The 23442-nt window shown below is 47.5% G+C and overlaps 1 protein-coding gene across 1 annotated transcript in view; it reads left to right on the top strand.

Moving 5' to 3' along the window:
- The window catches only part of LOC144792853 (fetuin-B-like), a 33520-nt gene extending 12208 nt beyond the window's left edge, over positions 1-21312 (top strand). Inside the window, exons 3-4 of the mRNA XM_078668049.1 lie at positions 737-820; positions 20643-21312. Of these exons, the coding sequence (XP_078524175.1) occupies positions 737-820; positions 20643-21191 (633 nt within the window). The 3' untranslated portion in view covers positions 21192-21312. The remainder of the gene's footprint in view (positions 1-736; positions 821-20642) is intronic.
- The last annotated feature ends 2130 nt before the right edge of the window (positions 21313-23442 follow it).

A 23442-nucleotide genomic window follows, 5' to 3' on the forward strand; every position in this document is an offset into this window, starting at 1 on the left:
ACATTTTCAGTCATATGGTGAGAAAACCAAGACCAATTGCGAACCTAAGTTCAACTTATGTGCAAATATAGCATCCTTTAAATTCATGTTTGCAATGTGCATAATGCAAACTTACACCTGTAAATCGATTTATTGCTGTTGAATGTTATACTACCACTGTATAAAATTACATGGGAAAAAGGTGCTCGCAAGAGCAGAGAGCTGAGGAGCCAGTGTGGGAACACACACAAACCTATTAATTTATGAACATTCAGAAATATATTCGTGGAGGTAAATTTTAACCAGAATACAAATGGAGATTTGTTCCTGTCAAGAACAAGAATAAATCAAAAGTAGGGAATGAATGGAGGACAGATATAAAAAAGTAGCATGCACCAATGAACTTTTACAAAGTATAAATATGTGTACTGTACACCATGTACATTTAAGCATATAAGTACTTCTGGGACCCCTTGACTGAGTAATCTTCCAAGGGGTAGTATTAGAAATTTTTTTATTTTGCAAAAACATATAATTCTATTCAATATACAGATCCCTACGCATGATTTTGAACTCTGTACGCAATAATTGGTACTAAACATGATGGCATAAACTTGAATCCTACTGGCATAACTTGCTCTTTCAGTTATCATCAAATTTCAAAGTGACTCTAGAAAGAAAATATAGATTTTTTTAAATGACATCAAAAGGCTGCTGTAACAACTAAGAACAATACTGTGCTTTCTTTCCTCAACAGCATCTTGGATTCTGCAAGGGGAGCCAAATAAGCAGACCTGGAAAGGATGGTGTAACTGTTTCTTGTGAAATCTATGAACCCATGGTACAGTCTGCTCTGCTTGCATGTAATAAGTTTTCTCAGATGTAGTAATTTCAGGTGATGGTAATGCACAACTGATATAAAAGACATTATAGTAGCCATTCATATCACACATGTCTGCTCATATAGATGTATCACATTCAGTGTTGGAGTGATGTGGGTCTATGCTGAAATTTGGAAGCCTAAAGGTGCGTGAAGTAATTTTACTTGATAGGGTAAGATACTGAGGGATTCTATGGAGTGTAAAGGCTCTTTATAGAGTTTTAAGAAAGCTGAAGAACAGTACGCATTCTTCTTCCTCTCAAATATGTAAGCAGGATAGGGGGGCGCTAGGTGGCGCCAGACCAAGATGGCCGCACTATAGTGAGGCTCTCGCCAGATCGAGCCTTTGACCGATCCTGCTGACCATCCTGACCGGGGTAACTAGCTCTTTCTCCCCACCGTGGTGACCGCGGTGCTTTCCTGCACTCGGCGGTGCCAGCAGCGTCGCCATCGCCCGACTGGGAGCGAAGCTGTGAGAAGATTTGCTCTGAGGCGGCTCAGGCTGGCTGCAGGGGACTCGCCACTCCGGGATTGACTGGCCGGGAGAGTCCGGGGATTTGCGGCCTAACCGGAGCTGCGGGCACAACAACTGCGGTGCACACAAACATCCGCCGCTTCCTCCGCACCTGTTTTATGCTGACTGCGGGCCTCCATACATTGACAGCGAGCCCTCCCTCTTGCAGCCGAGTCCTGGCGGTGACTGCGGGCGGCAGCTAACGGCCGAAAAAAGGCGCGAAAACGGCCATTGGCGGCGGAGCAGATTTCGGCGAGCAGCGCCAGGGTGCACAATCTGGAGCCGCTTCCCTCATAACTTCAGGTACTGTGGTGGCGCCGACACGGCTGAGACAATACTTAACTATTGCAGGGAGCTGCCATACATTCTGCGCTGTGGCGCATTGACATCACGCTGGTCCCAACTGCTATCTCTGACCCTCCCATGCTGCTGGAGTGACCCTGCAAGCGTCTCAGACGGCGCTCTCTACACCCGCTTGCTCCCCTGAAACGTCCTCCTCGCCTCACACCACACGAGGTGCACTAACGGGGGGTTGTCGACCCACCGGCCCGGAGAGCACAGCGTTCCCAGCCCGCACTGACGAGACTCGGAGGCCGCCTCACTGCTCCTTCTCGTGCATGCGTGACCTTGCCCATCGGACACGCTGACCATTGGCACAGGGCCGGCGATATCTGCCCAAGACCACTTGCTCGGCTACAAGGCGCAAACTGTGACGGGATTTGGACCCCCCCCTTACAGGTACTGCTTTCCTGGTTGCTCTGCTGGTTGCTCTACTGTTGTGATCCGCACTGGAAGGCCCTGGTTAATGCGTCACTGTTAATAGATTCTTCTGCGTCACCGGTGGTATTGTTCACTAGCCCTGCCTCATTATTCTGGACTTGTGGGCCGAGGTATTCCGAAAGACGTCACCTCTGAAATACACTGCGCCCCTGGTGCCACCTCCTCAAGGGTTCTATCTCGCCCTGCCACTCCGCCTTGTCACATAAACGCTACTTCGCGTCGCCAAGCACTGTCTGCTCCTAACACGCCTACTGCGAGTGCACCTAGTCACGACATGGGCCGCAACGACGCTAAGCAGACCAAAATACCATTTGAATCTAAACGGGCCTCCAGAATCATGCAAGAACCCGCGGGTAGCCCTCCTACCCGTGGACCGCCGGGGGACGACTGGAAAGCCTTGCTGCTGACCATGCAACAGAGTTTGACAAGCATTGACGCCAAAGTTGACACGATCAATACTCGCATGGACAGTGTGGTTACCAAACTGGAACAACACGACACCAGACTCAAGGAAGCAGAAGATCGGATATCGGATCTGGAAGATGGTACCACCGCGAGCGCCAGGCAGGTGACCCAAATGGACAGGCTCCTAAAAATCATCGCGGAGAAAAACGAGGACTTAGAAGCCAGGTCCAGGCGCAACAACATCCGCGTCCTGGGCCTTGCGGAGTCCACCAACACTGGGAAACTGGAGGTGTTTATTGAAAATCTGGTCGTCGAACTCTTTGGTAAGGAATCGTTCTCCTCGCACTTAATAGTGGAGCGAGCCCACAGATCCTTAGCCGCACGACCGCCGCCAGGTGCCCAGCCTCGCCCCATCATAGCGAGATTTCTCAATTATAGGGACCGGGACGCAGTGCTCCGACGAGCGAGAGAGGTCGGCACGGTGAGATATGGCAATACTACACTCTCATTTTTCCCGGACTTCACCCAGGCAGTGCAGGAAGCCAGGAGGAAATTCATAGGGGTTAAGAAAAAGCTCCAGGATCGTGAGATGACATACGCCATGTTGTACCCGGCCAAACTGAAGATTTCCTACGGGGGCAAGCAGCACTTCTTTCAAAATCCTCAACAGGTGGAGGACTTTCTTAAGCACCACAGGGCAGATGAAACCAGAGAAGACGCTGAATCCCATCGCTCCAGATCCTCTTCGCCTATGAACCAGCAGGAATAGTCCATATTCACAGTGACCGCCCCGATGACAAGAAGTGGTGACGGACTAGAAGCGTACACCACGGTGAGGTACAAATCGATAATGTTGTTTGACTTGGTATACATATTTGGCAGGCTCGATCGCCCACCTCCGTCCCACGCCGAGAGACCGGGGCTTTGCCTGGGTCCTAGTGGGTGCGAGTAGGGAGGTGGATGGCAGGTTTGGTGCCCCTAGTGCGGTACCCCAATGGGCGAGCCCCAAAACCCCCCATCTTGTGATAGAATGGAGGGATACGTGACATTTCTAGGGTTTTTAAGTTGGGGAGTGGGAGGGATAATGGGGATTGGGTGGGTTCAGAATGCCCGGCGGGTTGGGGTTGCCGGAGTGGGTGGGGGAATGTTCCAACATATTGCCTGCAGAACAGAAGTGTTTGTTGTCCACGTTAGCAGTTGGGCATACCGAGAGGGTAGTTGGGTTTTGATTCCTATATTTGCTGCCATATGTTATTTATGCATGGATGTTGTGGATGATTGGCGATCTTTTTTTCCGATGGGAGTATGGGGGACGTAGCTGACCCGCTGCCCGCTTCGCAGTTCCGAGTAGCCTCCTGGAATATACGGGGACTGAACAACCCAAAGAAAAAAAGACAAATACTGGGGTATCTAGACAGGCACGGGATATCTGTAGCTATGCTGCAAGAAACCCATCTGATGCCAAGCGGCTCCCCTCCATTCGCTTCTAAATGGGCTGTGAGCAGGGTGTTCTCCTCCTATTCCAATTACGCTAGAGGGGTGGTGATACTGGTGAAAAGAGGAACACCTTTCATTCCAGCTGGGACTGAAATAGATGCTGGGGGGCGCTACTGCATGCTATGGGGGAAATTACACTCACACACAATACTGTTTGCATGTTACTATGGTCCCAACACGGATGACCCTGATGCTCTTCTCACCCTATGGGGGAAAATACAGGCTTTGGGGATAGACCATGTGATGCTAGGGGGAGATTTCAACACGGCCCTCATACCCGCGCAGGACAGGTCGCACCCACATGCCTCTCATTATACTAATACTCAGAGATCACTAATGGGAATACTGAAGGAGCACCGCCTGGTGGACTCGTGGCGACATATGCATCCCAACACCAAACAGGGTACTCACTGCTCTGCGTTCCACTCCACATGGGCCCGCCTTGACTATATATTTGTCTCAGCGGGTCTATCCCCATGGTTATCCAAAGCAAGTCACCTGGCGCGTACATACTCGGACCACTCCCCGGTTCTTCTCTCCCTAAACATTCCCCTCACTACTCCCCCTTTCCTAAACTGGCGCCTGAATCCTGCACACCTGACTGACACTGCATTCACTGCTGAATTGGAACTGGAAATCACAGAGTTCTTTGAACGGAATATTGATTCAGTGTCTAGTCTCACTACAGTTTGGGAGGCTTTTAAAGTGACTATGAGGGGGAGCTGTATCGCCAAAGGGGGTGGAGTGCTCAGGGCGCTGCGAACAGACATACACAAGCTTGAACTAGAGCTACGTCAGCTAGAGCGAGAAATGGCGAACGGAGATTGGGACGGCGCAATACATGCTCAGATCAGGGACAAACTGAACGACTACTCAGAAGCGGCGGATAGGGAAGGCAAATTTCTGGGTAAGCCCTTTAATGCTCGGATATATGGTGAGGGAGACAGGCCTGGCAAGGCACTGGCCAATGCAGTCAGGACCCCTCGATATCAAAGTTATGTCCCGACTTTATTGGACAAACATGGCACACCGCACCACGATACCGTGACACAGCTACAAGTGTTAACTGAACACTACACCTCGCTTTACACCTCACTTAGGAATGACACGCTTAATTTGCAGGAATATCTAGAGGACACTGCTATTGCCTGGCTGGGGCCGTCCCAGCAAAAATTCCTCCATCATGAGCTTGAGCTTGATGAGATCAAGGATGCCATCATGTCCATGAAGTCAGGGAAAGCACCGGGGTCGGACGGTCTTCCGATAGATTTTTATAAATCCTTTCTACATGTACTAGCACCCATACTGAAACAGGTCTTTTATGCGGCATTGGAGGAGGGCTCGCTCCCCCTCACGATGCGGGAAGCATTAATAACATCGCTACTGAAACCAGGTAAACCGCCCGAACATTGCGATTCCTTCAGGCCCCTCTCGCTATTGAATACAGACAGCAAGATCCTAGCTAAAGTTCTCGCTACACGTCTCAATCTCCTTATGGAAAGACTCGTCCTTCCAGATCAGGCGGGGTTCGTTCCAAACCGTGCCACGTCCCATAATTTGCGTACCTTACAAGCAGTGCTTCAAGATATTAACCCTGGGTGCGAGGCTGCTGCCATTTTCCTGGACGCTACAAAAGCGTTCGATACCCTGGAATGGGACTACCTGCTTCCACTGCTCGAGAGGATGGGAGTCCCCTTCAATTTTCTGGACTGGATTCGACTGTTATACTATAAACCCCAAGCTACGGTGCTGCTCAACGGTGCGCGCTCCGCTCCGTTTGAAATCCATCGGGGTACCCGACAGGGTTGCCCCCTGTCCCCGATACTCTTCGCTATTGCCATCGAACCCCTGGCCGCGAAGCTTAGACAACACCACAACCATCGTGCTCTAGTCTACCCGGAACGGCAACTCCTGATTGCACTGTACGCTGACGACATGACCCTCTACGTGAACAATCCACGGGATAATCTGAATCCCTTATTGCGCGAGATTACTAAATTTGGGGCTATAGCGGGGATACAGATAAACTGGGCGAAATCTGCTATGTTCCCCTTGACTGACAAGACCTCGGAATTTCCTCTTGACTACCCCCTGGTGTGGGAACCCGATGAAATCAAATATCTAGGTATCAACATCACTAGGAATAGAGAGAACCTTATCCGGGCTAACTATGGGACGGTCCTGGACAAACTGACGGATAGCGTTACTCGGTGGCTACATCTTCCTCTATCCATGGCGGGCCGCATATCCCTTATTAAGATGGTGATCCTCCCCAAACTATTGTATCTCTTTACGAATATTCCCTATAGCCCGGGGTCTTGCTTCTTTAGGGCCCTCGACTCCCAGCTCTCGCGACTGATCTGGGGAGGCAAACAAGCTAGACTTAGTTTAAAAACCCTGATGCTGCCTTACCACCAGGGAGGGTTTGAAGTCCCGGACTTCCGAAAATATTACGATTGTGCTCAGGGCCATTTTGCAGCGTACTGGCTCCATCCCCCTCCATTTATGGCCCACCTGGCGGTTGAGGATGGTTATATGAGACCGGAAAAACCCTCTGGGTATCTCTACGCTACAGTCAGCATGACCGATAGGGACCCGACTACGGTGGACTGCACTGTCAGGGCCTGGAAGCGCATTGCAGGGCACATGGGGGTACTATTCGCCTACTCGCCTCTAATGGCGGTGGCTAACGACCCCAGGGTGAGTGTCGCCCGAGAAGAATTGGGACGTAAATTCCTTGTCAAATACGCTATACACACGTGGGGAGATCTTTACTTGCAGGGCACCTTCCGCACAGCTGTACAGATATTTGGGGACAATGCCCCCACGATGATGGATACTTTCCTCTATGTCCGCCTCCGACAAAACATTAAATCCGTCACACCCAACTTTCCGGACGAACCAGAAATCATGGCACCTCTGCATTCCCTGCTACAGGCCGCGGTCCCGAAACATGTAGTCTCCATGTTGTACAAACATGTCCAGGTGGCCCCTTCGCCCCCCCCCTTTAGAGCCCGGCAGGACTGGGACGCTGACCTACCCGAACCCTTATCGGACGAGCAGTGGGAGACGAGCTGCTCTCACACACATGCTGTAACTGGAAACACCCGTCTCCGCCTGATCCATTATAAATTTCTGCACCGGCTCTATTTCACACCGGTAAAACTGCACCGGCTGGGCCTCAAGGGCGATGATAGATGTCTCCGGTGTGGCATCCCGGGGGCAGATTTTATACACCTAGCATGGGGATGCCAAGCAGTCGCCACATACTGGGCGGAAGTGTTTGATGCTCTCTCGGAAATGCTCGGACTATCTATAGACCCTTGCCCTAGGTTAGCGCTGCTCGGGCTAGCTCACCCTGCTGTTAAGACGAACCGCAAATTTTTTGCACTGAGCCTCCTTCTGGCTAAACGTCAGGTGGCATGCAGATGGGGCAGAGGGCGGGCACCCAAATTTAAAGATTGGTTGAGTTGCATGGCTACCTGGCAAGAACAATTACATAACTATGCTGACCTCTTACCACCTAAATCACGACCCAAAGATCTATGGGGCCCTCTTACTTCGTACCTACTTCACTTACACAGTGATGAACGTTCTGTGGAAGAGAATGATTGAGGGGTAGACTGCAGGGATCACTGCTCCGATCCCACACGGGGATTATATTCATCCACACACTTTCGAAAGCATTGCCACGACACGCGCCTCTAACATATGCTACCCCCTGCTGGACATGGCTTACTTTGGAACCTGCATAAGCGAACACACGCAGCACATACTGTTACGCCCCCCCTGATCCGTAACGCACGGAACGAGGTGTGGCGGGATTGCGGGGTGACGGGCGTCCCCCCCTCCCCCCTCTCACCTCTAAAAAAAAAAAAAAGAAAAAAAAAAAAAATATGTAAGCAGGATAGAAGGTGGTATGTATATGTTTATAAACCTTGACTGGGTGTAGAAAAGGTTAACATAAATGCTCAAGAAAAATGGCTGCAACTGAGATCAGGGATGGGGGCAGGGGAAGAAGCAGCAAACAGACCCCACCAGGCAAGAGGAAAGGGCAGGGGCAGCACAAAGTGGGGGGTGCGGAAGGGGCAGTGGCAGAACAACAAACCATGGGGGATGGGCAGGCAGAGGAAGCAAACCAACCATGCAGAATAACCAACTATGGAGAGCTCTAGGGATGGACAGTGGCGGCACAACAGACCGTGAGGGCAGGAGGGCTGGAGTAGGGGCACAGTCTTGGACAATGGAGAGCATAAGGTAGGTGGCATGGGTAGCAAGCTGACCACACAGTTCAGGTGGCAGGGTAGTGGCCGCAGAATAGATCACACATGCCAGGATGGAGGGCAGAGGTAGCACAATGGACCATGGAGGTCTCAGGGCTATGCACATGGACAACGGAAGGTAGGTGGAGGGGGGCTTTGTCAGCAAGCTGACCACACAGGGCAGGTGGAATGAGAAGTGACTGCATAATGGACCTTGTAGAGCAGGAGAGATGGGGCAGGGGTATGCACACAGACAACAGAGGAAGGAAACTGCAGCAATCTGATCACACTGAGCAGCTAGAAGAGGCATTGGCAGCACAATAGACCAAGGAGGACAGAAAGGAGCGGATAGGGGCTTTCCAACAGACCAAGGAGGGATAGTGGAAGGATATAGACAATGGAGGGCAGGGTGAAAGGAGGCAGGGGCAACATTCTGACCATGCAGGGCAAGTGAAAAGGGCAGTGGCCACAGTATGGACCATGCAGAGCAAGCGGAAGGGTCAGGGTCAGTACAGCAGACCATGGAAGGCACAATGGAGATGCAGTGGCAACACAATGGGCCATAAAGACAGACGGGAGGGGGTAGGGCCGCAGACATGGACAGTGGAGGTAACAAGGAAGTGAAGAGACAGGGGATACAAGCTGACCACAAAGGGCAGGCTGGAGGAGCACTGGCAGCCCAACAAACAATGGATAGCAGAAGGGAGGGGGCAGAGACATGGACACAGACAATGGAGGGCGGGGGAGGCAAGGGAATCAAGCTGGTCAATATGGAGGGACAGCAGCAGCACAACAGATCATTGAGAGCACAAAGGAGGGGGAAGAGAAAGCAGTACGCTGATCTTGCAGGGCAGGCAGGAGGGGCAGTGGAAGCACAATGCACTATGGCAGCCAGGAGGGAGGAGATAGGAGAGGGCATACGGACAATGAAGGGAAGGTGGGAGGGTGTCAGAGAAAGGGGTAGCAAACTGATCATATAGGGCAGGTGAAAGGGGTGTTGACAACCCAGCACACTATGCATTTCTGGCAGCAAGATCAGTGGCAGCAGAATGCACTATAGTGGGCAAATGGGAGGGGACAGGCCCATGCTCAAAGGACCAGAGAGGTCAAAAGGGAGGGGATAGGGGCTGGTGTCAGACACACTATGCATTTCTGGCAGGAAGATCAGTGGCAGCAGAATGCACTATAGTGAGCAAATGGGAGGGGACAGGCCCATGCTCAAAGGACCAGGGACACCAGAGGGAAGGGGACAGGAACATGGGCAGCAAGGAGACCACTAAAGGGTGACAGAAAAAGCAGTGGCAAGAGAGCAAACAATGCAGCCAAGGCATAAGGGGCAATGGACCCCTAGTGGACCATGGAGGGCAGCAGGGATGGGCAGCACAGTGTACCATGGAGTGCATTAGGGAGGGGGTGGGGTATGGACTCAGACAATGGAAGGTAGTAGGGGAGGGAGCAATGGTTAAAGTGCAGCTACATTTAGGTATAGTATAGCTTAAATTAACCCTAGAAATCCGCTGAGAGAAAAGGTTAATGTAACACTATACTTAGTTGTTGAAATTAGTTAAAAAATGAAGCTTAAAAAAACAACAACAAAAATGAAATTAATCAGTTATAGTCTAGCTAAATATAACTTATGCTCCTGCCATACACTTCTTATGACCTCACATATTACAACACACATGACATGTTCAATGGCATCATGGATATCATCTCACATGATATATATATATTGCCATCAATGAAGATATCACTGATGACATCACACAACCTACAGAGGTTCAATTTACTTTACAAAGGAATACAGCCTTTCAAATATGTACATAACTGCTACATGGTGCAGAATCATGAAAAGCATAAATTGCATGAAGAAATGTACTTGTATAAAATAGGTATACTATAGCAAGCTCTGCCTACATGCAAGCATCATTATGGTGAAAGCGCCTACCATGCACATCCATCACTGCTCTTTATGAAGTGTCTTCTTTCTCGGCACACCCAAAGGTCATTGGATGACCAAACCCCTCTACACATAGCTGTTACCCTATTAGTTGCCTATGCTTTAACTATGCACAGACTTCACCGTGTGCACGACTCTTTGTAGAGATGTCATTACCTCCACACATGCCCCATTAGGTGCCTAAGCCCATATTACATGCAGCCTTTACCCTGTGCACAGCTCTTTATGAAGAGCACACTCCCACCAGACAGAGAAATCCCATTTAGTGACTAAGGGCCAGATGCATCAACAAACTATTTTGCGATTTCCTAATTGCGAATCCTTGCGATTCGCAATTAGAAAATCGCAAAACAGAATGCATGAAAGTGTGTTTAACCCTTTCTGCGATTCCTAGTGGATCGCAAATAACCTACCTCATAAATATTAATGAGGTAGATCGCAATTTGCCACCCCCTAGGAATCGCAAAAATCACTGGGATGGTGGCTGGGGTCAGCAGACCACCATGTCCATGATTGCTTTTTGTTGTTGTAAAGCATCCCGTTTTCTTTAAAGGAAAACTGGATGCTTTACAATAGAGAAAATGAAAACTTTCCCTTTCATTTTCTAAGAGAAGGCAGTGGTCCATGGGACCACTGCCTGCTCTTAGGAAATGCATTTACAGACATTCACAAAGGGGAAGGGGTCACTTGGGGACTCCTTCCCATTTGCGAATTGGTTACCACCTACTTGAAGTAGGTGGTAAAATTCGAATGTTATGCTACCTCAATTCAGTCTCAAAACATTCATGCATCCCGATGCGATTCAGTATTAGAAAAGAACACCCTAAACACCCCCCTTCCTAATAGTGAATTACAAACCCATTTTGCGATTCAGTAACAGGTTACCGAAATGCAAAATAGGGTTTGCTGCATCAGAAGAGTATTTTTTTGCGTTTGCAAAGGGCTGATTCTGTGAATTGGCCATTTGCGAAGGCAAACAATGCTTGATGCATCTGGCCTTAAAACCCTACTACGTACAGCCTTCACCCTATAAACAGCACTTGAAAGAGAAGCCACTCATTCCAGACACTCAATGACTATTAGATGGCCAAGCCCATACTATGCAAAGTGTTCATCCTGTGTGCAGGCCTTCTCAGCGAGCGCACTGTCTTCCCACAATCAACCTCATTAAGTGGCTAAACTTCAAGTACGCAAAGCCTTTGTTCTGTGCAGAGCTCTTAACAGAAACTCCATACTCTTCAACCATCCAAGCCTCTTTAGGAGGCCAAGCATTTTACAAAACATTACACTTGTTAGCAGTATAAAAGGTATAGAAATATTCCAGTAAGTGAAGCTTATTAAGTACCTTTCAGTGTTATAAGTGCATAGAAAACTCTCAAACTCATTGGATGATGTAATCAGTGATGTCAACAGTGATGACATTGATGTCATTTGAGATGTCATCCATCAGTGATGTCATCAATGATGTCATTGGACATGTCATGAGTGATGAATTATTTGAGGGCATAAGCAGTGCATGGCGGTTGGCACAATCAAAATATTTAAATATTGAGAAAAGAGTCTATGTATAGTTCTCTGTCTCAATTATTGTAGAGTAGAAGTAATTAGTTTTTAGCTTATCTATAAGTCTTCCTACAAATAAAGATATGGGTTTTATAAGCACTTTTTCCCTCATCTGACCCTCAGGTCCTTCAAATCTAAAATATTATTAGAGTGCTAAGTACATGCCCTCTCAGCCAATGATTGATCAGAATAGAAAAGGTTCTAGTAAATGTTTTGAAGGTCATAATGCTGGTAGCATCTGTTGGGTGGAATCCACAATTTATTATGTTGACACAAATTGAGTTTTTACAGCACATGCTTTATTGCACTTAAGGTAACTTTACAAAACATTTATCACTTAGGGGTCAATTTCAATCTCGTTCAGAAAGCATTCTGAACGAATCGGTTCTGAAATGTTTTCCGATCGACTCGACCGCAAGCTTACCGAATGACGGATTATGATGCATTGCATGTTAAACACCAACCGAGTCGTATGGAACGCAATCCGTCTGACTGAACTGTCCGGAAACAGGCCTAATGCGACCAACTCGTTCAGAAATGCTCAAGAATAGCATTCCGATTACGAATTAGACGCGGTTTAACCCACAACCATATGACGATGCATCTGATGTGGTTTCGGAACCATGTTGGAAGTGTTACAAAAGGCAAGTGGTAAAAGTAAAAAACAACCATTGGCAATGCCAAATAAAAAAAACCGACATTTGCCACACCCACCAATCCACCTATATAAAGGGCCAAAAATATGTCCATGATCCTTTGCTGCAACACATCTGCTGCTAGCTCACTGGATTTGCCATACATTCCCTGCTCTCTACCTTATACGCTCACACTTCACCCACCGCACAATTTGCACAGATTTTTGTTTGGTTAAAAGTATTCTCACAAACACACACTCTTTTTCTCATTCACAGTCACCCTCCCCTTCACACTCACCCTCATCTTCACCATCACACCCACCCTCACCATGTCCCCAAAGAAGCATCCACATTTTACAGAGAAGGAGTTGGAAGTGCTTGTAGATGAGATTGTCAGAGTAGAGCCACAGTTATTTGGGAACCTAGTCCAACAGACCCCCGTGTCCCAGAGAAATAGGATGTGGGACAGGATAGTCAACAAGGTGAACGCTGAAGCACCTTGCCTGCGTAAGATGCATGATATCAGGAACAGGTACTATGTTGTGCAAAGGAGGGCGCAAGAAACTGCTGGCGAAAGAGCCAGCAGACTGGTGGTGGCCCTCTTGCACAACCTGTGCACTTCACTTCCTGGGAGCAGAAGGTGTGTGCCATCATTCCGCCGTACAGCGTCCATAGACTCACTGACTGGTAAGTACCCAATCCACATTCTAATAAAGTTACCAATTACACCCCTAGAGACATCACTGTAAAGGATACAGTTAAACAAATGACTGTTTGAACATAGAGAAAAAACTAGAGTCAAAGAGCATGTGATGTGTATGTCATATTGATAACAAATGTACCTGCAATTGAAAATGAAATGCACCAAACTACTACCATGTACATACTTCTCACAAACTCACACAAACGCTTTGTGCTCCAAGCACTAGTCACCTGTGTCCGTCATCTTGCCAGTACTTTTCCACTCACTCACAGGAAAGCTGAGTCACAGGTAGGCTGTTTGGGATGGCTGGGAAGGTGGGTGTGGGCATAGGCCTGATGGGAGTTGTAGTCACAGCAAACACTCCTCCTCACGCCCAGCCCAAACAGACCCACTGGAACGATGCGCCCATCACAGTGAGTGGAAATGTACTAGCAAGATAGCTAACACTGCTGCATGATGTCTGGAGCACAAGGCATTGATGGGAGTTGTAGTCCATCCAAGCAACATGCACCAGTTTCAGACATTTTGATAGTAGACTTCCATTCACTGTCGGGTAGCCATAGGCCCAGATGAGTTGTTTGGACAGTGTGGGAGGAGGAGTGTTTGCACTGACTACATCTCCTATCAGGCTCTGTCCTACACACACCTTCCCACCCAGCCCACCAGGAAGGGTGGTGTCCTGACAAAGAGGGGAAGTGTACTGGCAAGATGTCTGACACTTGTGCATGGTGAAATAGTCAACAACAACTCCCATCATGGCATTGTGCTCCTCACACCAGTCCCCAGTGTCAGCCATCTTGCTAGTACATTTCGACTCACCATCAGGAATAGCATAGTCTCAGTTCTGCTGTCTGTGTTGGCTGTGATGGTGTGTGAAGGACAGGGCATGATAGGAGTTGCAGTCAATGCAAACACTTCCCCTCACACCCAGGCCAACCAGCCCACATAGAACTGAGTTTCCCTGACAGTCAATAAGAATGTACTGGCAAGATGACTGGCACTGCGGTCTGCTGTTTGGAGCCCAAGGCACTGTTGGGGAGTTGTGGACAAATCAATTACCAGTCACCAGTGTCAGACATCTTGGGAGCACATTGACACTCACTGCCAGGAAAGCAGAGTCACAGGTAAGATATTTAGGATGGGTAGGAAGGTGTGTGGAGGATAGAGCCTGATGATAGATGTTCATTGTCACCTGCCTTTGCCAGATTGCCACCAACATGTCACACCTCCCTGTGTGACCACAATATCCCCTGTGCAACAACATCTGCACCAGCCACAGGGAGGGATGTGGACTCTGGTGGAGAGCCCCCTGTACCACCGCTGCCTGCACCTGATGGTCCCCCCGTGAAACATGGGAAGGGTTGTCTGAAGAAGAATCTTTGAGAGACATATGGCTGAGCATCACCCCCAGGTAGTGACAACCTGCTCCGGATATCCTCCATTGTGGGCCAAGCATTCTCTTTGTTGACTGTCATTGAACTGTCCCATACTAGCTGGAGGGTCTAAGTTGGACTATGAACTCAAATAACTGTGGATCTGCTTTGGAATAATACCAGTTTGTATATGGCCTTCATAGATCTCAAGACTGCTTTCGACCTGGTCCCTCGTGCAAAACTCTGGCAAATACTTGGCGAAATGGGGTTTCCCAGTAGCCTTCTGCATATAATAACGAAGCTGCATGAGGGGAATTATGCGCGGGTTAGATGGGGATCGCAGGGACAATTAACAGATAAGATCCCTGTGCGGAGAGGAGTACGCCAGGGTTGTGTTATGGCTCCGACCCTCTTCTCCCTATTTGTAAACGGAGTTGTGGACCATCTGAAGGGGGAAGAGACGGATGCCCCATCCCTGGCGGGGGAGAAAATCCCCACACTTCTCTTCGCGGACGATACCCTATTAATCTCTAAATCCCCGGTGGGCTTACAAAAACTCTTGAACCTGTTTAGCTCCTTTTGTACTACTCGAGGCTTAACCATTAACACTTCAAAAACCAAATTGATGGCTTTTGCCCCCTCCAAAAGATTTAAAAATCACCTCGTGCTCAATAGTGCCCCCCTTGAGCTGGTCACATCTTTTGATTATCTTGGAGTCCGGATAAATAGCCGTATGACCTGGAAAGATCATCTTTCCAAAATGCTCCTTAGTCATCATAGAGTTTCCGGGGTGACGCTGAAGGAACTCCGGGAATCTTCTAGTAAACCGGTTTCTCCAGTTATGGCCATCTATGAGGGTCAGATTCTTCCTTCAGCATTATATGGCTCCGAACTTTGGGGGTTTGAAGGGGTTACAGATTTGATGGTGGCAGAAAATAATTTCTTTAGGAAAGTGGCTGCTCTCCCTGCTTCAACACCAATGATCCCCCTAAGACTAGATTTGGGCAGAAGATCTTTAAAAGACCTGGTGAGGCTTCGCCCGCTGCTCTTCTGGTCTCGACTAAGAAGAACTGAGGAGCTGGCTAAGTATGCAGAAGGGATGGATGATTTACTCTTGCTGGACACAGGTAATAAAATAGGATGGCTAAAAAAACTGAAGGATTTGGCCATCAACCTGGGTCTAAGAGAGGCATGGGAGTCTCAATCCCCGCCACCCAAAGCCGTTATTAAAAAACTTTATTGGGATTGGGTCCAGAGTGAGGCCACGAGGGCTACGAATGTGGGTTCACTTACGGACAAATTTTTATCAATTAAGAGTGTAAGGAAATTGGAACCCTTTTTAGACCTAATAACTAAACCGTTGGATCGATCGCTGTACCTGAAACTGCGCTATGGGACGCTTCCAGTACTTGATTTCACGGCAAGTTGGTCGGCCTCTGATGCCCTCTCACGTACATGCCCCGGCTGTGCGGCCCCCAAGGAATCGGTGGCCCACCTGTTGTTTGCTTGCCCAGCCTATAAAGGGGCGAGGAAGCTTTGGCTGAAACCGGTCTGTAGGGAATTAGGGCTGAGGTGCCATAAACAGGCACTCCGTGTCCTCTCTACAGACTCTTCGTCTGCCCTCATGATCTGTGGGGTGGCCAAATTTTTGGGAAATGCATGGCGGATACGCTCCCGTTTATTAAAACCCCGGGGGGCCCTACTGGTCGATACTAATCTGGTTGTGTTGTAAATCTATCAAAATGAGATCTCCCTGTTCTTATGTATTTTACAAATTTTTTATTGGTAAATGTGAATTGTATATGTATATGTGCTCTTTTATGGTGATAAAATTGCCGAATAAAGATATTTCAAACATAATACCTCATCACCAGGTTATCAGACAACCCTTAGGACATGGTACAGATGCAATGTAAGTCTATTCCCTAAAATATTAGCACCTTTGCTAGCACAATCAACAATCATTGTCAGCAAACCAGATCATCATGGAACATGTTTTGTTTCAGAATAATCTTTTGAGCTGTGAAAACAGACAAGGCACTCCTCAATGTGGAGCACAGGTTTATTCGCCTGATACAACCTGGCGCCTTTACCTAATGTCAAATCACATCACACATTAAAAAATGCTCACAAGTAAAGATAAATGACCATCAGTTCAAAAGGAAGTGCGTGCCTGGGATTTCCACAGCAGCTCAATGTTGGAGTATGTCATAGCATCAGGGGTCTGGTGAGGTCAAAACTCTGCAGTTGACATGGCAAAGTACCCTGGTAAGGAGAAAATAGAACAGTCAGGCACACAGGACTAAGCCAGTTCAATTTTGCAAACAAGGTCATATGAAGCACAAGATTTACAGTGTGGACACTAGCCAGGAATCACGGTACCTCTGTAAACGTTAACTTGTCCATTTCAAAACTTATCATACAGCAAACCTCATGAAAATGTTCAAACACTCACAAGCATGCATACACATTGTCCACCAGCAACACAACAATAAACAATTGGGGGTAGTCTCCTCCTCTCATTGCATACTTACACTCATTTGAAAATGTTGTGGATGAGCTGTTGTCTCAAATCCATCCCATCATCATCATCACCACTGTCATCATGTCCCAGCCCTGGATTCTCCCTTGCTGGAGGCTGCTGGTCTCCATCGTCCTGTATGAGTGGTATTTCCTTCCGTATAGCCAGGTTGTGGAGCATGCAGCAAGCTGTGATGATCTTGCACACTTCAATGGGTTATATTGGAGGGCTCCTCCTGTCTGATCCAGACAGCGGAATCTTGTCTTCAGGAGGCCAAAAGTCAGCTCAATGACTCACCGGGTCTTACCATGGGCCTCATTAAACTAATTTTCTGTAAGGGTGACTGGGTTACAGAGAGTTGTCAGTAACCAAGGCTGGTTTGGGTAACAAGAGTCTCCTCTAGTGAACAAAGAAAAAAGATTCAGTAACAGATAACAGATAAGCTGGGAAGTCCTATGCAGCAAAAACCTTGCACGTGAGGAGCGGTAGTCTTTGGATTCTCATCGACGAAGAAGACAGACTGACGTTGTTCTCCACGCAGCAGCAACTTACCCTTAATAATTCGGACATTAAATACCACGTATTAGCTGGTACTTCACAGTATTCACTACTGCTCCTCACATGCAACGTTTTTGCTGCATAGGACTTCCCAGCTCATCCTTGTACCACACAGACGTGTAATTTGGTTTCACGCCACCTACATTGCCAGACTCCCCTATATTTCCACGGCGCCGTCTGGGCCCTATGTAAGTACCACTTCCCTCATTTACACTTCCTTTTGGTGCAAGCACTCCTTCTGACAATACATACACATCAATCAAGGTGTCCCACTAATCATAGGTCCTGACGAGACCTCATAATCCTTAAGAGGTCAAAACATTGTCGACCCTACTGCAAAGAGAGCTATTGTACTGAATGTTTACTGCAAATTGATTAGTTGGTCACATTTTGCTTTTCTGTATTTTCTTGAAACTTTAATTTATGTCACTATTTGTCACTTCAGTTTATAGGTTTCACCTTTTACTTAGGACACTGAACATGGTTCTTTAAACCCCCTTGTTAGGACTTTTTTAACTTAATATAAATCACAATGCATTTTACCTACTGGGCTGCAATTGTGCTTTTTTGAAAATCCGTATACCTTCTCATAGATTATTGCCATTGTGCTTAATTTCTATCATTATTATAAATACAACGTTTATTTGCATACCAATTCCACAGGTAACATTGTTTTTTGTGTAATGCTCTGAGTACAGTGGCATATGCAAAACATATTGTCCTCAAAGGACAATTTTCCTCCACCTAGCCTTGCCTTTTCTGAGTTGTGTGTGGGCAGCTGTATGGAGTTTCCCTTTGTAGGTAGTTGTAGTCAATGATTGTTCATTCTTGCCTTTGCTTACTACCTTTTGATGGAAGTTGTTATTGCTTGTATTGCAAAGTCATGATGCTGGAACATTGGATGACAGTACATTACACAGAGGGCTATAGCCCCCTCAAGTGGGAAGTCAATGATGTGTGTTGTTGTGCCATCTTGTGTCAGACTACTCCAGCAATGCATCCCCACCTTTCTCAGTAGACTACACACACACATGGTTATTATTGGCATACTGACTTTGAATGTTCAAGGTATGGTGACACCACGGGAGTTGGACTCATTGTGATTATATATCTGGTTGTGCTGAGGAAAACACATTGCACTCTATGCAAAAACACATGTGACACTGGAAAATTACACCCAGTTCGAATGAGTGTTTGCATTGTCAATGTTTTGCAACCTCTAATCTGGTTTGGCAAGGTAGCCCTTGTGTGTGTCCAAACGGCCACCCACAGGGAAGGGCAGGATGGCTCACATGGTGAGTCCAGAGTCCTGGGGAGCCATGTCCAACAACCTGGGCTGCCTGTGAAGAAGCATTGACCCCACTCACCGCAGTATTGTTTGTGGGCATTCTGCAGGGAGGCACTCATTGGTGCTACACATGTGGCAGCAGGCCTCAAAAGTGGGGCCCGCATCGTCGAACCCCGGCGTTCTCCAGTCGGATTTCACAGAATGCTGACATCGACGGGAACCTCCTCATTGCCACGGCAATGCATTGGTCGTGGAAGGCAGCCACTGACTTGGCGCGCACTGCCCGTGCATAGTGATCTAAAGGGGGGAACAAAGCAGCTGGGCACAAGAGGATCTTTCTATAAGACACAAAGCGCTCTACACATGCTACCTGTTGGAATGGAGCAGCGCTCACCACATGCTGGTTTGTAGATTATAAAGTGAGGAGCAGTGGGTCCCAGCTCCTCAATTAGCCCGCTGCTGCCAGACTCCCAAAAGACAGAGTCCCATGGCAAAGGGGCTAAAATGAATCTTTTTTGGCCCTGAGAATGCAAGAACAGGGGGAAAGCCAAAAAGACCTTGGAGATACTTGAAGCAACAAAGGGAACAGCAGGCAGGCCAGCACATAAAGTCAGGTTTGCAGAGTGGCAGTCCCTACTGCAGCCCAGCGGTCAGCAGACAACAGGCCACACCTAGCCTTATCTGTCTGCGTGCTTTGTAGAAGGCATGCTCAAAATGTAGCTGTGTATTGGAGTCAGAATGCAAAGCAGAAAGAGTCATAAGCACAGAGAAATGCCCACTCTGTAAAAGTGGCATTTCTAAGATAGTAATGTAAAATCCAACCACCCCAGTAGGTAGGATTTATCACTACTATTCTAAACATACCACATATGGCAACACCACTCCTTTCAGATCAGGAATTACCACTTAAAAGTATATACAGAAATGCCCAAGGTAGCCTATGAGAGAAGAAGGCCTAACAACAGTGAAATGTGTAATAGGCTGTTTGTTATGTACCAAGACATTCCATACATAAAGACAAATGTCCTACCTTTTACTGCACAGCACCCTGCCCATAGGGTACCTAGGGCCTACCTTAGGGATGACCTATGTGTAATAAAAAGGGAGTTTCAGGCTTTGCAACCAGTTTTAAAGGGCAAGTTGAATTAGCAGTAAACTGTGCATACAGGACCTGCAGTGGCATGCCTAAGGCAGGTTTAAAAAACTACCTCTGTAGGTGACACAAGCAGTGCTGCAAGCTCTCTAGTAGCATTTCATTTGCAGGCCCTGGGTGTATGGTATACCACTTTACAAGGGGTTTAGAAGTAAATCAAATATGCCAACCAGGTGCAAACCAATCATACCATGTTTAGAGGAGAGAGCACATTCACAGTAGCACTGATTAGAGGTGTTAAAGTGCCCAGCATCCTAAAGCCAACAAAAAGAAGGTCCGAAGAATAGGCGGAGAAAGGCAAAAGGTTTGGGGATAACCCTGTAGAAAGGGCCAGGTCCAACAATCTTTTACAATAATAAGCAGGCATGGACATCATTAGGGTAAGTGCTTGTATTTTTCATTTAGTTTGTGCAGTGTCTAGCAGCCTGAAGTTTTAGTCTTATGCAAGTGTGTAATGAAGAAAAAAGCAATACTAGGAATCAAATAATCATATTTAAATGAGTGAGAATATCATTGCTATGTAAAAAAAAAAAAATCTCGTTTGTGGTTTTTGTGCTTCCTTTTGTTACAGAAACTCAGTATTCCACGTTGTAGAGACCATGAGCATTACGGTAAAGATCATGGGAATGTTGACATATTTCAAAGACATCAATATGACTCTAGTGGAAAAATGGCCCGCCTACCAAAAGACACCAAGATCCACCTTAAGGAAAAGCATGAGGAGAACCATGGACAAGGTTCTCCATCTGGTGAACCCCAAAACCACCCTACCCAAAAACCTGATGAAGGTTCATCGCCAGAACACAAGGGGCGAAACCTGATCCCGCCACCTCCCAGAGGACCTGTTGGAACAGTGGAGTACTATCATATGATCAATGAGACTGATGTTTTTCCTTCCCCACGTTATCCTGCCCACTCTCATCCCATAGTTCTCCCTGGATCTTTACCAGGTCAAAGGCCTGTTGACCCAGAACACCCTATTGTCCCTGGGGTTATTGGTCCATTTCAGGATCCAGAACCACAGCCATTTCCACTTCACCCTTCAGATTCAGCAGGATGCCCCTCAGATCCCAAGCACATGCTGCCCCACATTGCATCCTTATTACCAAACCTTAAATGAATGTTGAAGCAACAAATGAAATGAGCATATAGTGTGTGCATCAATAAACACTCTTTCTCTGATTAATAATGTGACCACAACCCCTTGCTAGTTTTTTTAGTACTGGTAGGTCGAAAGCAATGAAACATAGCATCTTTCTCTAATTTAATTTTTTGTTGGAATAATATCCCTCTTTATTCCCTATCACTTGTGTATTTAGTTATTGATTGCTCATGGTGGCACATCTCACATGTATATGTGGTACACATGCAAAATATAATCTCATGTTATAAAATGACTTAAAGTCAAGCTATTGCATTTTGAATATGTATTTAGGAATCAACAGCAGTGTTTTCATTTTCGTGGTTATTTAAATGTATAAAGCACTTCACCTTATTGTCCCAGAGCTCCATCTTAGAGGGTGTTGGTTCTTTGTCTACTCTGGCACTGCTTTCTTCCTCCTGCTTTAAGAGTATGTCTTGTCCCCTTCACTTTAGATTGTTAAATCGTTTTTTACATCACTGACTATTTTCTTCTTTCTAAAACACGGTTAACGTGGTCTGCCACTGCCTGCCAAAATTGCCCACACACGTTTTCACTAGTTTAGAGCATTTCCTTGCTCAGCAGCTGTGGTTCTTCTTTCATAGCAACATCTGTAAGGGCCTGAAGTTCTTTCTCAGTCAATTTCTTCTTCATGTGTCTTTCTAGAGCCATCTTTTGGCTTTAATTTACAGCAACTGTAAGAAATATGACTGCAATACTAATAAGGCCTCTAACTGAAATCTTATTTTGAAATAATGTTATAGTTTTGTATTCTATAATAAACTGGAATCAGAAAATAAATACTCAGAATTCTCACTTCCTGTGATTTGTTTTCTATACATTTTCTTTACAATCGATTTAGCCGGCTTGAAAAAAATGGCATGTATAAAAATCGCCCCGAGAAAAACTGTGTGAGATAAAATTGTACATGGAACAGCGCACAGGCAGGAGGTGCGAACCCTCAACGGGAGGAGGTCTCGCTACTGCGGGGCGGCGACGGTGCGGCGACGGCACTGCGGAGCTGCTGAGGTGAGAGTGGCCCAGACCGCTCTCCCCTGCAGCGGCCACCATTAAATAGGGGGGGGGGCGGGCCGAGATGCTGGGAGGCAAAAGCGGGGGCTGTCCAGTGGCAGGGGACGCAGTGGCGGGAAAATCAGACAAAATGTGGTCAAAAAATAAAATTTAGTTCCCCCTCTCTTGACAAGTTGCGGGCGGTCTGGGAAAGTGATCTGGGAGGCTTAGAGGAGGAGGACTGGAGGGAAGCCCTGGAGGCCCCTAGGGGAGCAGCGATAACGGTGCGCCTTCGCTTTATCCAATTTAAGTACCTTCACAGGGCATACTACACGAGGGAACGATTGTGGAAGGCGGGGCTGATAGCCTCCCCGGAGTGTTTGAGGTGTGGCAGTGCGGTAGGCTCCTTCCTGCATACAGTATGGGGATGTGTGCGGCTGCAGAGGTTTTGGACCGGAGTGTGGGACTGTTTGGAGGAAGTGCTGGCATGGGAACTCCCTCGCACGCCGCAGCTGGGCCTTCTTCACGTTATGGAACAAGTGGGGGGTAACCTGTATAAACGGCACTTGCTCCTGCTGGGTCTTGCGATAGCCAAACGAGATATAGCCCAAGCCTGGAAGGCCCCCAAGGCCCCACTGGTGGGGGTGTGGAAGCGGGGCATGGACTTTAGCATGGGATTGGAACGCCCGATCTTTGAGGCCAGGGGCTGCCCCAGGAAACACTATAGAATCTGGAAGAAATGGGCTGACTATAGGGGCCTGCCGCTGGACCCCCCGGCGCCACGAACCACTGATATAGACCATATCTGTACTACCCCTAAGTGAACTGACCACACGTTGCTACCATGCTGCTTAGGCTTCTGTTTCTGGACAATGTGAACACCGTGCGGGGTGGGGGGTGGGATCCGGGTGGGGATGTTGGGAGGGGGGAGGTGGACACTGTGGCTAGAACTGTTTGACCAATTTTGCTTTTATATGCTCACTGTCTTTCTGCCACTATGGAAGCAGTGTTTTTCTTGTGTTCTATCAACTGCTACAAAAGTAATAAAATTTGTTCTGAAAAAAAAAATTTTTTTTTTTAAATAAGTTAGGTGAAATTACAATTAAAATAGAGTGGGGTGAGAGCAAGAGTCACCAAGCGGGCATAGAGATGCAGTATCGCCAGGCACGCGAAGGCTGGAGCAGCGCAGAAGCAGGAATCTGGCAGCAGGTGCAAACCC

This window comes from Lissotriton helveticus, chromosome 11 (assembly GCF_964261635.1).
Source record: "Lissotriton helveticus chromosome 11, aLisHel1.1, whole genome shotgun sequence".
In the NCBI taxonomy this organism is placed as follows: domain Eukaryota; kingdom Metazoa; phylum Chordata; class Amphibia; order Caudata; family Salamandridae; genus Lissotriton; species Lissotriton helveticus.